Source organism: Aplidium turbinatum, chromosome 2 (assembly GCF_918807975.1).
Source record: "Aplidium turbinatum chromosome 2, kaAplTurb1.1, whole genome shotgun sequence".
NCBI classification, from domain to species: Eukaryota; Metazoa; Chordata; class Ascidiacea; order Aplousobranchia; family Polyclinidae; genus Aplidium; species Aplidium turbinatum.
The window spans coordinates 20,762,898-20,778,341 of record NC_137473.1 but is presented as its reverse complement, the minus strand read 5'-3'; the positions used below and the strand labels follow the sequence as shown (position 1 = coordinate 20,778,341).

At 37.8% G+C, this 15,444-nt stretch overlaps 1 protein-coding gene across 1 annotated transcript in view; it reads right to left on the bottom strand.

The window, feature by feature from the left end:
* Positions 1-342: 342 nt before the first annotated feature.
* LOC145764984 (uncharacterized) overlaps positions 343-15,444 on the bottom strand; it is a 92,115-nt gene continuing 77,013 nt past the window's right edge. The window contains exons 36-38 of the mRNA XM_082576703.1: positions 12,244-12,323; positions 11,400-11,454; positions 343-541 (exon numbers count right to left, since the gene is read on the bottom strand). Coding sequence (XP_082432829.1) covers positions 457-541; positions 11,400-11,454; positions 12,244-12,323 — 220 coding nt within the window. The 3' untranslated portion in view covers positions 343-456. The remainder of the gene's footprint in view (positions 542-11,399; positions 11,455-12,243; positions 12,324-15,444) is intronic.

Here is a 15,444-nt window from a genome sequence, read left to right as displayed (position 1 = left end):
TAACTCAGTTGGCTATACAAATATTCACTTTTACCAAGGTACTGTAGCTAACACAACGTTTCCTCAGTTCCTTGTCGACACAGCAAAAGTAGTACCTACCTATTGCATTATTCACCTACAGCAATAGCAATTACAGCTGCAAACTTCAATATTGAAATTCGAAAGCACCATTTCATCAGGCTTATAACTTCCAGTTTTGTTGTAAATTGCTTTGAGTTCTTTTGGTTAAAACGAATCGGAGAATGCAGAAAAATCATGCATTGAAATGCCATCACAAAACAACAGAACAACAACGTCTGACTCGCAACATCCCCAATTCCCCAGTCTACCATCTCAATGCCATGCAGACACAGTGGGTCTATTTAAAAAATCCGCCCAAGCATAAACATTTATTAATTTTGCAAAATATTAGCTAAAATTAATTAGCCAATTCAGATGCAAACAAAAACTTAAGCTTTAAAAACGAAAAGCATCTTCGCTAGTCTTGTGCCGCAGCAGTGAGTTCCTCTGTGATATGGATTCGGTCACGGAAATACGGCACCTGCATACATGAGTGCAGTTAGCGAGTCGCACCACTCTTGTAATTTAAACTAAATTTTTGAATCAAGATTATTAATGTATTTATTTAGCTTGAACAATTTTAAAAGAATATTTCTAAGAACACAACTTTTTCAAATATTCCAAATGTAAAATTATTTTTCACGTAATAGGCCGATAGAAATGTAATATAATTTAGAGCAGGAGTTAAACACGTTTAATTATACTTTCATTAGGAAAAGCTAGGAAGACTTGTTAGATGTATTTTTAGGCGTAGAACTCAAAAATTGAGTGCAAACAAGTCGAAAACTGGACAATTTTAAGATACTTCCAATTTTTAGGATAACAAGAGAATGACGTCATTGCTTGAAGGCCAGGAGAAAGTGGAGGTTGTTGGTTGAATACGTCTCAAAACTAAAGTTGCATGTTCCACTGTTTTCTCTCGGAATCGAGTTAGTTTTGTTTTCTGGTCGCGGAAAAATTGGAGTTGTTGTGGGTTGTGGTCTGATGGTTTCATTAGTTTTGTTTCATTTCTAACCAACTTTCATGGAGTAAATACCATTTACTTCACAATTGGCCGTTTTGATTACTTTACTTTGCACGAATTTTGTAAATGTAGATCACGTTTGTGCTTGTTTCATTACTTGAATCGATTGGGCTTCTTTTAGGTTAGTTTAAATGGCAATTGGGCTGGAAACTTTAAAACATTTGGCAACACTGCTAAAAACCACGTTGCTTTGTGTGCGAGGGAAAATGATATTGAACGCTGTGGATTTTTTAAGCAGTTCTGAAGGCACTGCAAGACAGATAGCTTTTGCACTTGAAACGTCACAAGAGCGTTAAAGCAAAACAGTATGAGTAAAGCAGTTAAAGACATCTATATCAGAGAATCTGTTAAATAATGGTAAATGTAACCACCTGAAGACCTTGTGCAGTTCTACAAACATAAGTAGGTCAAAATACCATGACCAAGCGCTGTGAAAGATATGAATTGTCATTCGCTGAAAACGGTGCTTACAAAGCTACAAATGGGAGACACAAACCTGCAAAGCAGCTGCTGTTAGGTGACTCTGAAATCATTAAAGGGCTCTAAAAATGTCATTGAACATCTTAATCATTTTGAACACATGTCCAGGCTACAACTTGTGTGAGGAGTATGATGCAGAAATTGCCCTACATCCTTTGGAGAAGAAAAAAGCTTCACCAGATTAAAGAATTGCAGAAAAAGGTTTAGCAACTACGACTGCATAGGACAACTATGACGAGAATAAATATGCGCTTTTAAGCAGTGGCACCATCCATGATACACAAGGGATATATGCTTCCAAAATATGACAACAAAGTTAGACGGATCAAAGAACAAACCTTTTCACAGAGTGATAGCACCAGTGCTGATTTGTGTTGGATTAGAAAAAAGTCTCTAAATCCCCCACACTGAGCTAGAAGCCGTGACAAAAAAGCCAAAGATAGTTTCTGTCAATTTTAAAACTTTCGATATGCCTTCTCTTGAAAATCTATAAAATGGTATGTGATTTGGTCAATCGTTTTTGATGGATGTAAAGTCACGCTTGTGTGGTCAGCATGGAATGCTCAACTTACCCGACCCGTCAGCTCAGTAGTTAAACGCTCGACTCAAGCGTCGCTGGTTCAGCTGTTGCGGTGTGCGTTTGACTTTGAGCAACACATTTCAAAACTACTCTCCATTCTCCATTCACCGGCACCTAAGAGATGGAATAGCTCACAGACAACAACAATTCAGCAACAACCTTTCCTGCGTCAAAAGCCTCTACAAGTATGCGAAACAACCAGGAATTCCCTCTCAAAAGCTTCGTGTCCTAGCAAAAATATTCGAAACCAACCAACCAAAAGACCTCCTGCCAGGCTGCCACACCAGACAGTTGCATACGCGCCAAATAAGGAGAAACCACCTACAAGATATGACGTAGTTCTTGATACTATGAAAACAAGCTTGAAAGTAACGGATGAATGCAAGGAACATTACATAAATGATACGTATGACCTTGGTATTGCAAAGAATGCTGCGCAAATCCAGAATATTCTAGCTCCCAGATTTGAAAAGATCCATCCATCGTTGACCGTGCCATATCATATTTAGGTACTTTGGTAGCTTGGGCTACTTGATAGAGGATTCTGAAGGCCCAAACATCCTTACTCAATCGGAATTATTAGCACCTGGGTCAATAATCGGCTTTTTATCAAGTATTACTACAGGTGTAACCATGGCCACCTGGAGATGCGGCCTGATTTTTCACATTTTGCAGATTTTGATTACAGCTACTGCTAGTGCTTGACTGATATTTTTTTAGATGTTTTTACTTTTTACGGTTTCCTAATGACTAAAACCTTTTTTGTTGCCTTGGGGAAGCAGTAGCAAATGAAAAAAAGTAAGTTGAAAAACGCAAAATCAGACTGTTATTGACAATTAACAGTCTGACTAAAATTTACAAAATCAAATTTTCTTTGTTTTTCAACATGTGAGGATATTAAAACCTATTGTGTCATCTGTGGAAAAGAATAAAGAAAGCGTAAAATCTAATTTTTAGAAAAATTTATTTAAACGTTCGCCCAAAGTTAGAAAAACCTGGAAATTTCTGCAAAATGTGACAAATCAGGCCGTATCTTTAGGTGGCCATGGTGTAACAAAGAAATTACATGTTTTACTTGCTACAGCTTTCAGGAAAAAACATGTACCGTAGCGTCGTTTGTGTCGTTCTTAGAGCGGATGAAGGGCAATGTGAACACCCGAGCCAACATCACAGCAATGCTTCGAAACAGTGTGCCTACTGAAGATGTAGAGAAATCAGATGCCCGTAAAAATGTTATGAATGACTATGACAAGTTTTGTGATGACACACGGAGCGGAAACCTGGTAGGCCTACAGCCCAGTTCTGGTTTCTTTACTTCAATCTTGCACAGCGGTTTTTTGTTTTTGCCGAAGAACCTAATAATAGGATTTTACTTATGAACAGAGCTGTGAAGACAAATGACTTTGAGCACTAAAAACCACAATCCCTGTCTGCGTTCTTGGCATGCAACAAGCCCAACTACTCTAGACACATGCTACTGTACTTCCTGAAACTATGTAACATGGACAGTGGACACACGCCCTGACATACGTGATCAGCTGGAGACAGAAGCTTTCTCTGTGAGGTTGTCTGGACATTTCTTTTCCAGATTATCTGTTGATCAAGCAGTGATGACTGTGGATGCTGCATCCAGGATGGACAAAATGGACTGTCACAAAGTATGTAACCTAAGGAGTCAAGTGATAAACAATGCGATGGAAAAGGCTGGAATGAAACATTGTGAAACTGTTTACCAGGAATCAAAATGATTTCATGAAGATTGGCGAAGCCATCGATTCGACTATGAACCCATTCCTACAGGTTACACAAAGTAATAACTTGATCAAGCTATCTTCTGGAAAACCAGCTCCAGATGAGGTCAGAAATGATCTCTTAAACACAACATACAAAAGTTATGAATGGCAACAACATTTTCTTGATGAAATAATAGAAGATCTAACTCGAATTGAAAAGCACATCAAATTGGAAACTTCGCTAGTAATGCAGTAAAGGTTTTCGTCACCACAAAAAGATAAGAAAATGGTAGAAATGTTCTTGAGTCATGTTTGGCAGATTTTAAAAAAGTCCTGTCTCCAACTGTCAAAAGTTGTCTTTTGTTTATTCTATGCAATGTATATGGAGGTATGACCACAACCAACAAGTCCAAACTAGCTAATAATCCTGAGTCACTTGCGACGAACGAATGAATCGCTAAATACAGGAAGCGATGTGAGTATTTTTGATGACATGTTCTTGATCAGAATGATTGCAAACCTTTCATCAGCCATCATACACCTGGCTCGCCGGGCGGGGGATCCTAACCACTTGCTTCATGCAAAACTCAACATCCCACCTCAGGAATCTCCCCGGCAACTAAAGTCAAGACACCCCTTTGTGCCAGCTGCTGTTGAATTACTACATCCATTCAGCGATCATGCCATCAGCGCAGCACACTTCATGGAAGACACTTGGAATGCAGCGTGGTGCGCCACCGACACCAAACTACATGGTTTTATCCCCACCCGGTGGCGCGCCCCCCTGGTATGGACCTGCCTCGGCCGACTTGGGTCAAGTTCAACAGAATCCGAACCGGAGTCGGTCGCTTCCATTCCAACATGCACAAGTGGGGTCTGGCTCTCTCATCGGCCTGCGAATGCGGCGCGGAGGAACAAACTGCTGACCATGTCGTTCTCGAATGCCCCATCTACAAGGCACCAAATGGAACGCATGGTATAGCAACGCTGGACGAAGCTACACTCACCTGGCTCTCCACCACCTGCCCTGAAATTTGATTTGATCTAGTCTCAAACGAAAGAAGAAGATCGTGGAATTGACAAAGTTCTCCTAAGTCCTAACCATGATTTGTAAAGCCACTAGCAAAAAAGTGCATTTTGTATGTGACGATTATACTCAGAACACAATCAAAGATTCGGTACATGAAGTTTGGGAGACATTGACACTGTCATCAGAAACACTGGTCCTAACCAAAAAAGGCTTAAAGATTTAAGTGGTATCCTCATTCCTCATCACAGTTTAATGATACTTTTCTTGCTTTCTTGTTTAATGAGTGGCAGTAAAATGTCTATGCTAAAGTAGCAGGCCTAATAGAAAAAAAGGAATTAATGGTGGCAAAAGGAAAAAAGTGCTATAAATTTACTGTGAAAAGGAACAATCTTGTAACAAGACAGGACTGTTGTTTGTATGACTGCGATCACAGTGAAGCGGACACAAGAATGGTGCATCACATCCTCCAGCTCTACGAAAGTAGTAACAATTCTCTGCGGATGAATGTGCGTTGTGATGACACGACCCAGATGTAATGATCATTATCTTACATTATTGTAGCGATGTGGACATGCAAACAGAAGTTTTATTGGAAATGGGTCATGCTTGCAAAAATACTCGTCGCATTGTTAACATCAGAAGCATGGTTGAGGAGCTCAATGAAATTAATGACTTATTTTGCACTGTTTTACCAGAATACCATGTCACAGAGTGTGATTATATGGTCGCCAGACCACTCGGCATGCGACAACTCAGCAAGTACATTTCAGCTACTGTACTGTCAAGTCAGCAAATAAGATTTACTTGCTCAGTTCAGACTTTCTTAGTCATCGCTTGCTAAACTGAATTTACTGACTTGTGACATGCTAAGTTTTAGCTTGCTCAGTTTTATCATTTGCCAACTTCAACCACAAGCTGAAATGTTGCTAGCGTAGTTGTCACTTGCACAACTGTCAGTTACATAGTTCACAACTGCCGACTTGTAGGAGATTCTGATTAATATTCTTGTTTCTTTGCCAAAGGAAAAACTATTCCACTCAATTGCATTGAAATACCCTCAATTGCTGCACTGGTAGATTCAGTCAGTTCCATCAGTGTTAGCTGTGCTAGCTGATTTGGAAGAGTTTGAAACAAATGTTTAGCCAACACCACGACATAATGAGCGGCCTCTGCAAGTAGTTAAAAAGTTTAGAACCTCCTGGCAGGGCAGCGTTTATGCAGCACTTATCTTAAACGAACAAATTTTATGGCAAAGATGTGAAAACTTGCAAATGAAATCAAGCCTGGGACAGAATCACCCTTATATCATGCAAGGAAAAAATATAATATCGGCAAGACAGTGTCAAATTGGTTTGAAGGCTTTCAGCTGCCAGATTCTCTGAAAGTAGACCATTATCACGTCAGTGACTACAAGGATTCGAATTTATCTCAAGATTCAGATGACAGTAAGGAACGATAGCTTACTTTTAACTTTATCTACTAGAATCTTGTATTTCAGATTGTTTTGCAGTTTCTTATGTAAAAAACTCAAGAACTGTTACATTTGCTAAAAAGCCACACAGATAGCCCTTTTGTCTTGGCAGAATTTGACCAATTGCACTTTTTGAACCAAGAAACTGTTTCATTCTATGACAAATTGGAAAGAGAAAAATTAGAAAAAAAAGTTGAAGTAGTCTAATCATGGAGTCTAACCCAAAAAATTAAAAATTGCTAATATCTCAAAAATGTCCAGTTTTTGGCGTGTAAGCACTCGATTTTTGGATTCTACTCTCAAAAATACTTCTGGAAAGGTATTCCTTGCTTTTTCTAATGAAAATGTAATCAAACGTGTTTAACTCCTGGACTAATAGTAGCCTATCATGCTATAATATTAGCTCTGAGCCACAAATGCATCAATTGAAGGCGTGTAAAAAGATTAATTTTTGTGACTGGAGGCAAAACTTTTGCTGAGTCAAGCAGTTTTTGTCTGGAATCGTTTTCAGAGTTTAAGTTGGCTGCTCAGCTGCTGTGTTACTGTACTTTCTTCGCGGCATGGTTGAACAACTTGTTATTATAACATAACAATCAGAGTTTAAATATTGATTATGATTATTCTTAACAATTATGGTGTGGGACGTTGCACTCTTGCTGTCTTAGGCTGCTTAAGAAAATAGCTGATTTGTTGTGAAAATGCTGTCTTCAAAAGTCTTCAAAGTTATGTTGTTGATTGAATACAGTACAGCTATTCCTCAGAAAAATTAAGCAATGGTTTTGTTGATTGTTTTTAATCATAAAATAAAAGTCTGAGAAGGAGCTGACTCGAAGCAGAAGCTGACTCGAGGGAAGCGACTCGAGGAGCTGACTCGAGGGAAGCAGCTGACTCGATGACTATTATAGTCTTTCGCTGCTTCCTGTCTGTTGTAGATTCTAGTTATGGTGCTATTTTATTTGCATTGTCTATATTTTGTACGTATACTTTTCTCGCAACAGACAAAATAAAAGGTTTCTCTCTCTCTCTGAGCTAGTTTGTAGTTGAAATTTACCAGATTATTTTAGTAATTCAATTTCTATGAAGCACATCAGTCGGTCACATTTAGAAACAACTTTAAAATCTTAGGCTACACAAATTTGAATGTAAGGTCCATATCTAACTTGCAGGATTAGACTCATGGATATAGCAGACATAATATAGTAATAAAAGAGTTTATAAATTGTAGCCAGAATTAGGTAAATGTGCTTAATGACATCCAATCATACATACATGATGTTGTAATGCTATGCAAATTTTTCTTTCAAGCTGCATCATTATCATTATGTTTTAAATACAGTCAAGTTTTAAAAAGTGTGGTTTTGTATCAATAAGTAATTTAACATGGTTCGAAAATGTTGTGTGACTGGATGCAATGGAAACTATGACAAAGAAAACAAAAAAACTGTCTTTTAGAATTCCGATAAAACGAAGAAGAAAGAGATCCTTCGATCAAAAGCATTCCACGTGAAAACATAACTCGTTCATATCACACTTCAGTATAATATGAAAGCATTGGCCGAAAGACTATGAAACTGTTTTTGTTAAAAGGCAAAAACGACCAAAACAACTTCTAACAGTTTTTCATTGTGTTCCTCAAAGCCAAGTTCCGACACCCCCAAGCAAACCTCGAACAACGACAAAGCCAATGCCAAGCAGCCAAAATACTATTGGTGATGAAATGGAGACGTTTTTTCAATTAAAAATCTTGTCAATAATTAACTTGGAAAAAATGAGATTGATTTTGGTTTGAGTTTATCCATTGTAAATTATACAATCCCTGACCAGTTATGCGTGCAAAGAGAGTTTAGATTAGTTGTGCACGGTTTCCACTTACAGTCTCAAAAGATTTATCAAAAGATGAAAGGATACTATTATGGTATCAGACACACCATAAAAAGTTTGTCTGTCAATCGTGTTTGTGTCCTAGTTAAAGTCACTAAAGTGTAGCCTACATGTACACCTGAAATGATAGCAAAAGCTTTTGAATATTTCTCAAAGTCTCGTTAATTCTATAGTCATCTTCGAGAAGATTTCCAACTCCCATGTATTTCATTGCTTAAAAGATTGCATAGCAGAGTAAATCCATTAGAAGACTGTTACTTCTTAAAGCGGTATTTGACAACTGCACAGATGTTCGTCACAGGAATCTGGTTTTATTGATTGATGAAATATATGTGAAGCCTGCTATGAGATATCAAGGTGGAAGTATTTTTGGAAAAGCTGTTAATAACCCAGAACATTGTGCGACTAAAGCCTTAGGTTTCATGTGATGTAACCTGTTTGGCGGAAAAAAATTTGTTCTCAAAATGTTTGCATGTTTATTGCTTAGATGCGGATTTTCAATTCCAGGAAGTTTGTGTAATTTTGAGAAATATTCGATGTTCTGGTGGCTTGCCTATTGCAGGAATCTATGATAATAATAGAGTCGATCAAAGTTTTTTTTAAAAAGTTTGACTTTATCCCAGAAAAGCCTTGGTCTACTACAGACAAAAGCACTATGTGTATTTGATGAAGTAGCTGATTCACAGAAGCATCACAAGAACTAAGATTTACATGCAATGACAAAGAAATGATTGCCAAATGGAGTGACTTGAAAAAGTTACATGAACAGGAGAAGGAAAATCTTGTAAAGCTTTTAAACCTTAATGATGCTGTTGTCAATCCAAAACCTGTTGAAGTGTTGAGCGACAAAATGTGAGTCTTTGTTTGAGAGTATTTTGCCATGAAACACATGCTGCTTTAAAAACTCATTCACATGTTGGTCCTGCAGAAGGAACATTGTTTTTTTTTCAAAGTTCACTAAGTTTTTTATTGTACTCCATGTCAAAAGGTTGAATCAAAATACAATTTCAAGAGACCCGATAAGATCTGTCATAAAAACAGCAGATGGTGAAAGTTTGCATTTTTGTTGGAGTTAACTGATTTTGCTGAATCCATGTAACCAAAAAGAAAAGGTAAAAGAGAATGGTCATTTACCAATGATACAGCATTTACATTTATACAAACTTGCAGAGGTCTGGTTGATCTTGTAAATGATTTGTTAAGCACTTCACACAACTATGTCGCTTTTGGGAATTTTAACAGTGACCCCATTAAAAAGGCTTTTTCAAAATCACGCCAAGATTCTGGTGGTACGTATTTCATCAATATACACCAAGTGCATTGAAGCTGGTGTTCGTGATTTAGACACAACTGTTTCACATTCTTGCAGAAAGTGTCAGTACCTCATCAAGAATGAGAAAACATGGAACGTGTTTTTAATTTTTGACAATATGAAAAATAGTTTAACAAATACTGTCACATGAGGCTTGTTTATATTGCTGGATACGTCACTGGAAATGACACTTTTATTAAATGACAGCACGACGTACAATATGGAACAGTATGGCCAATTCACTGATGAACTAAACAGAGGTGGCTTAAACTTACCTGGGGACAGTGTTTGTCAATGGGTATTTTTTTCATACATTGTATTTTATGAATTGCAAGTTTCGTTTGCAGAAAAAGCTTGTGTAATGTGTTTTCAATTGTAGCAGACTATTATAGTTGTGCAGATATTCAAAAGAAACACTACATATTATCAAACACATTTAAAAAAAAACACAGCAATTTGTATTCACAAAAATGCTCAAAAGAGCCAAACCTAAACATTTTAAAACCTTCTGCTTAAACTTCTTTCAACATTACTTTTTGCTTGTATGATGGATTTGGTGCTTGTATGTTGCCCACAAAGAAGAATCTTTTGTTGTTACTTAACTTAGCTTTATTTAGTTTAGAGCATAAAAAAATAACAACTGATATGTTTGTAGGAGATTTTTGTGTAAGTTGTCAATGGTGTTTCTGCATTTTGTATATCAAACACTGCCACTTTAATCTGTCCTGTCGGTGCCACAGCACATATTGTTGTATTGCTTTGCGCCTAACTTTTTTGTCAAGTATTGGTATGTAATTATCTTTGTGATTTTGATACCCAACGAGCGGTACAAATTTGTATGTCTTATTTGATGATAGTTCTGTACTGGGTAAATGGGTTATCTATGCAGTTTCCTGTGTTAGCTTAAACATTATATCTCATGTCGTTTTATACTTAATTGCTGTACCTTATCACTTTCACACTGAAATAGCAATTTCAAGTTTGACCAAATCACAGCTTTTTGTGTGTTTGTTTTGAAACCTTAAACTTTGTTCTTTAAATTACCACCCTTCATTGTTAGTTTAGAACAACATCTGGCGACATGTTACATATTCGGTTGGCTTTAAAAACAGCATAATAAACTAATAATGATGTAAAAGTGTACAGTATTCACAACTTCAAGCTCGCATTATGCGACCGCGCAGACATTGCAGGTCGCTTATAACATCACAGTTTCTGCTAACTGTCAGATTTAATCAATCGCCTCAAGTCATTGCCTCCAATCGCACGTGTAGCCTACAAGGCCTCTTTATAAAAGGGCATTCCCATGGTACAAAACAAGGATCCACAAAGCATACAAACTAATATGTATAAATCATAAGTGAAGATATAAAATATCAGCAACCTCTCAAGAAAATGTAGCTCCACACAAAGTAAAAATTACATAACTTTAAAACTTTTTCATTTTTGACTTGTCTGCAATTAATAATGCCTTTTTCAGCATTTTCTTAAAAAAACTGAAAAAGAGTATTGAAGTCATGTAATTTCTACTTTGTGTGGAGCTTCATGTTCTTGAAAGGTTGCTATATTTTTATTTCCACTTAAAATCTAATAACTCTTTAATTTAGAAAAAAATGTATTAGCCTACAACAAAATACACTACTATTAGTTAGAAAGAAAACCGAACAAATGTTTAACACGCAAAAACGTAACTACAAATGTGTCTTAGGCTACAAAACCTTCAATTTTCAGAAGCTAATCAGCAGAAAATCACCTAAATCGAATCGATTTCGTAGCAGATGGATTTCGCGTCAGTTTAGTTTGTTCTGAAAGTGGCAATAAAACTTACTTTTTTTCTTGCGCATGGATTGGTTTTACGGTTTTTTCGTTTTTCTGGGAACTACCTAAATAGAACCGTGTAAAAATTCAGTTACTGCGAAAAAATTCATTACTTTTCTAAAAAGTTGGTATCTCACCAATGAAGACAGCTTTGAGTGACAATTGAATTTGTAACAAAACACTTCCTGCAATGATGATGAAAATTAGCAAAACAATTTGGCTCAGTGGTAAAAGTGATCGCTTCTGAATCTGCAGGCATAGGTTTGATATCTAGTCGGGTCATACCAAAGACCTTTTAAAAGTGTTACTGAATCTTATTCATACTTGGCACTCAGCAAAGAAATCGATTCGAGGTAATAGCAGGCTGCGTTGTACAACTGCAGCTGCACAAGTTGTACAGTTGTACAGCTGCACCGACACTGTCTGCTTAGTAAAGTTTTGAGACACACATATTAGCGATGTACACAAGTCTATATTAAAAAAATTACTATGAGGTTATTTGCCTATCTTTTTTATCTACTGTATAAGTGTATAATGCCCACATAAAACTCACTGCGGCGAAAACAAAAATACCATTGTTGTTATTCTTTCACATCAATGAGTTTATCACATTAAACTGAAAATACAATTTATTTCTATTATTGCATCAAACTTAAACTTGCAGTACGTGTTTTATTTTTCATTTTATTTACTTAATATTTTAACTATACGATGTTGTTGCATTATTATCATATCAAATTGTGTTTCAAATGTACAAAATCTAAGAACTAAAACGAAAATAAAAATTGTGTGTCGGTGTAATCTATGAAGTAAAATTCTTGTCACCACATATCATGACAAGATTTCCTACTTACTGTTATGCTGACCAGGTTTTATTTGTTGCTTATTTGCTTTCCCCACCTTTCGATGCGTCGCATGAAGTGGACTTGGCACTCTGAACAACATAAAATTAAATGGAACTTGCATGCTTCTGTGTTCCAATTATAAGGTTTTCATTATTGCTCAGTATAATCAAGAAACCATTAGTTTATTATTTTTACCCTTCAACTCCTCCAAGAGACCCACCTCTACAGCACAGACAGACTAGTGATCTTAAATCACTCACTAGCTGGATTAATCCTAAGCAGGATACACGGCCGGCATACATTTTCCATGTGAAGCTGAACTGGAGTCTGGTCGAATGATCTCCTCCAGATTCAGAGATTGAATGGCTAAGCGTGGACGTAAATGGCTATAAAATTTTGAACATCTAAAATCCACCTCCCTCGTCATTTACTCCAATACCCGTTCCAGTGTACCCCTACCCTTGCCTCTTTTGCTGGTGATTTTAATTGCCAGCACGTCGACTGGGGCTACCGCATCATCAGCCCTACTGGTGCATGTCTGACTAACTGGGTATCAAACAACAACTAAGCCTCATTGTACAACTCCAAAGACGTAGCCAAATTTACATGTTGGCGACGAGGCACTGGAACAAACCTAGATAATCAGCTTCCGGACTGGCGTGTGCTACAAAAGTTCCCTGGGTCCTAACACCGTTCTTTCCTAATTACCGCAATCCCACTCAAGACACCAGTTCCAAGTGATCCAGTTAAGTGGTAGAACTATCGTAAACCGGCTGGAATCGCGTTGGCCTCCTTACCAACAAGTTCACAAACAAGTTACCTCCAGATAACTCTTACAATGTGGACGAGGCTAACCGGGATTTTGCAACATCATCTTAGCATTTTCCAAACAAGCCATCCCTTGCGGTCTGAGAAACAATACCACATGATGCAGAGTGCGAGCGCCTCTACCAGTCTTTTCTTAGCTCTCCAGATAGTCAAACAACATCTTCAGCCGCCAACGCTTTTCTGGAAAGACTCGATACAAAAAGAAAAGCACACTAAACAGAGACAATCCAATCTATCGATCCCTCACACTCAAGCCGTACAGCGTGGAGCACACTCAATAACCTCACGGGACGATCTATTCTACACAATCACCCCGACAATGTCCCATTCCTGTTCACACGATCTCATCGAAGATAATGAAAATCGGGACATATAAGTCGTGTGATCGCACCTCTGACCGTTTTATGATAAAAGAAGCTTCAAAAAACTAGAAGATCACCTCATCTGACCAGGAGAGCATTCTAGCTCCGGAGCGAATTAACGGAGCGAATTCAATGTTGCCCTCAAGTTCCTAAAACCTGGGAAGGCTCCTGGTCCAGATAGGATATGTCCAGTACTTATATTTCCCGCTGGTTATGCTTTAAAGTCCTGGTTATGCAATTTTTGTCGTCCTGCTTGGGCCGCCTCAAGATTCCAAAAGTATTTTAAAGAAATGTCATTTTGATAAGCACATACAGTAATATAGCTGATAGTTTTAAAGCCTTTTTATATCGATAAAATCTATCAAAAGTGATAGATTACCCAAAAGTTACATGAAAATCTTAAATGTGTACTATAACCTGTAAATAAAAAAATAAAAAAACTTGATCAGAACAAAAGTTTGGAAGCTTAAATGTTAAAATATGCCGACACGAAAGATTTAAAAAGAGAGTTGAAAGTCTTGTTGACAAAGATGTGACTGATCTATGGGGATCCTTTAAGAATGGAGTTCTGCAACCTTGTGGTAAAGTTTGCGGGAGAGCGAAAGGCAGGATAGATCGAAGAGATACATGGTGGTCGAATGAAGAGATGCGAAGCTGGACGAGATGCAGTGTGGATTTATATCTGGGAAAGAAACGACAGATGCTATTTTTATTTTGAGAAGGTTGCAAGAGAAATATCGGGACAAAGAAAAGAACTTGTATACTGTATGTGTTTCGTGGACATGAAAAAGGCGTTTGATAGAGTTCCAAAAAGAGTGACGGAATGGGCGATGAGAAAAAAATAAATACCAGAGGCACTCGTGCAAGTAGTAATGAGTCTATGACAGAGCACGAGAGTTTGCGTTGGATTTGCCCTCTCAGACGAGTGTTCGGTGAAGGTTGGTGTACACCAGGGTTCTGTCCGCTTTCTCCTCAAATCTTTGCCATTCTGAATGATGTGATTACTGAATGTACAAGAGAAGATTCATTGATAGAGATACTGTACGCTGATGATTTGGTATTGTTCAGTAACACGATGGAAGATCTGAGAGAGAAATTGGAGAAGTGGAAGGAGTCTCTTCAATGTACAAGTATGCGTGTCAACATCAAAAAGACAAAGGTTGTAATAAGTGGAGCGGAAGGGGGAACCATAATGAGCAAATAATCGACGCTAGTGGTGTATGTGGAAGAAGAGTAAAGAAAAATTCTGTTGTGTGTACGAAATGCAGTATGTGGGTACATGGAAGATGTACAAAAATGAAGAGGGTAACATGCAGATCCGGAGAATGTTTTGAGTGTAAAAGATGCAAGAAGATTGAGGAATGATTGGTCCTGTTGAAAAGCTGAATAACGAGGTTGAGTCGGTGAATGTCTTTTGCTATCTAGGAGATAGATTGAATGCCAGTGGTGGTTAAGCGGCAGTGACTGCAAGAGTAAGGTTTGTTTGGATGAAATTCAGGGGGTGTCGAGAATTGTTATGTGGTAGAAGATTTCCGTAGAAAATAAGAGGGAAAATTTATACTAATTGCGTGAGATCTGCAATGCTGTACGGAAGTGAGACTTGCTGCTTACAAGAAATTGGCGATTTTAAAAAGAACTAAAAGCGATAATGAGGGAAATGTGTGGTGTGAAGCTGATGGACTAAAGGAATACCGAAAACCTTATCAACTTCCTTGGGTTGAATGAGAAAGTTGATAAGCTGGCGAAGGCGAATGGAGTAAGGTGGTATGAGCATGTTTTAAGAAGAGATGATGATGTATTGAGAAGAGCGCTACAGTTGCAAGTGGAGGGACGAAAGAAACAAGGAAGACCCAAGAATACGTGGAAAAGGCAAGCTGAGGAAGAAAGCAGCAGCAAGAAAGCAGCAATTAAGGTGGGCTTGGCAAGAGAGGACACCTTAGATAGATCGATGTAGAGGAAGGGTGTGAAAGCGATTGCGGCACTTGGATGTGAATCCAGCCACCCTAGGTAACGGGGACAT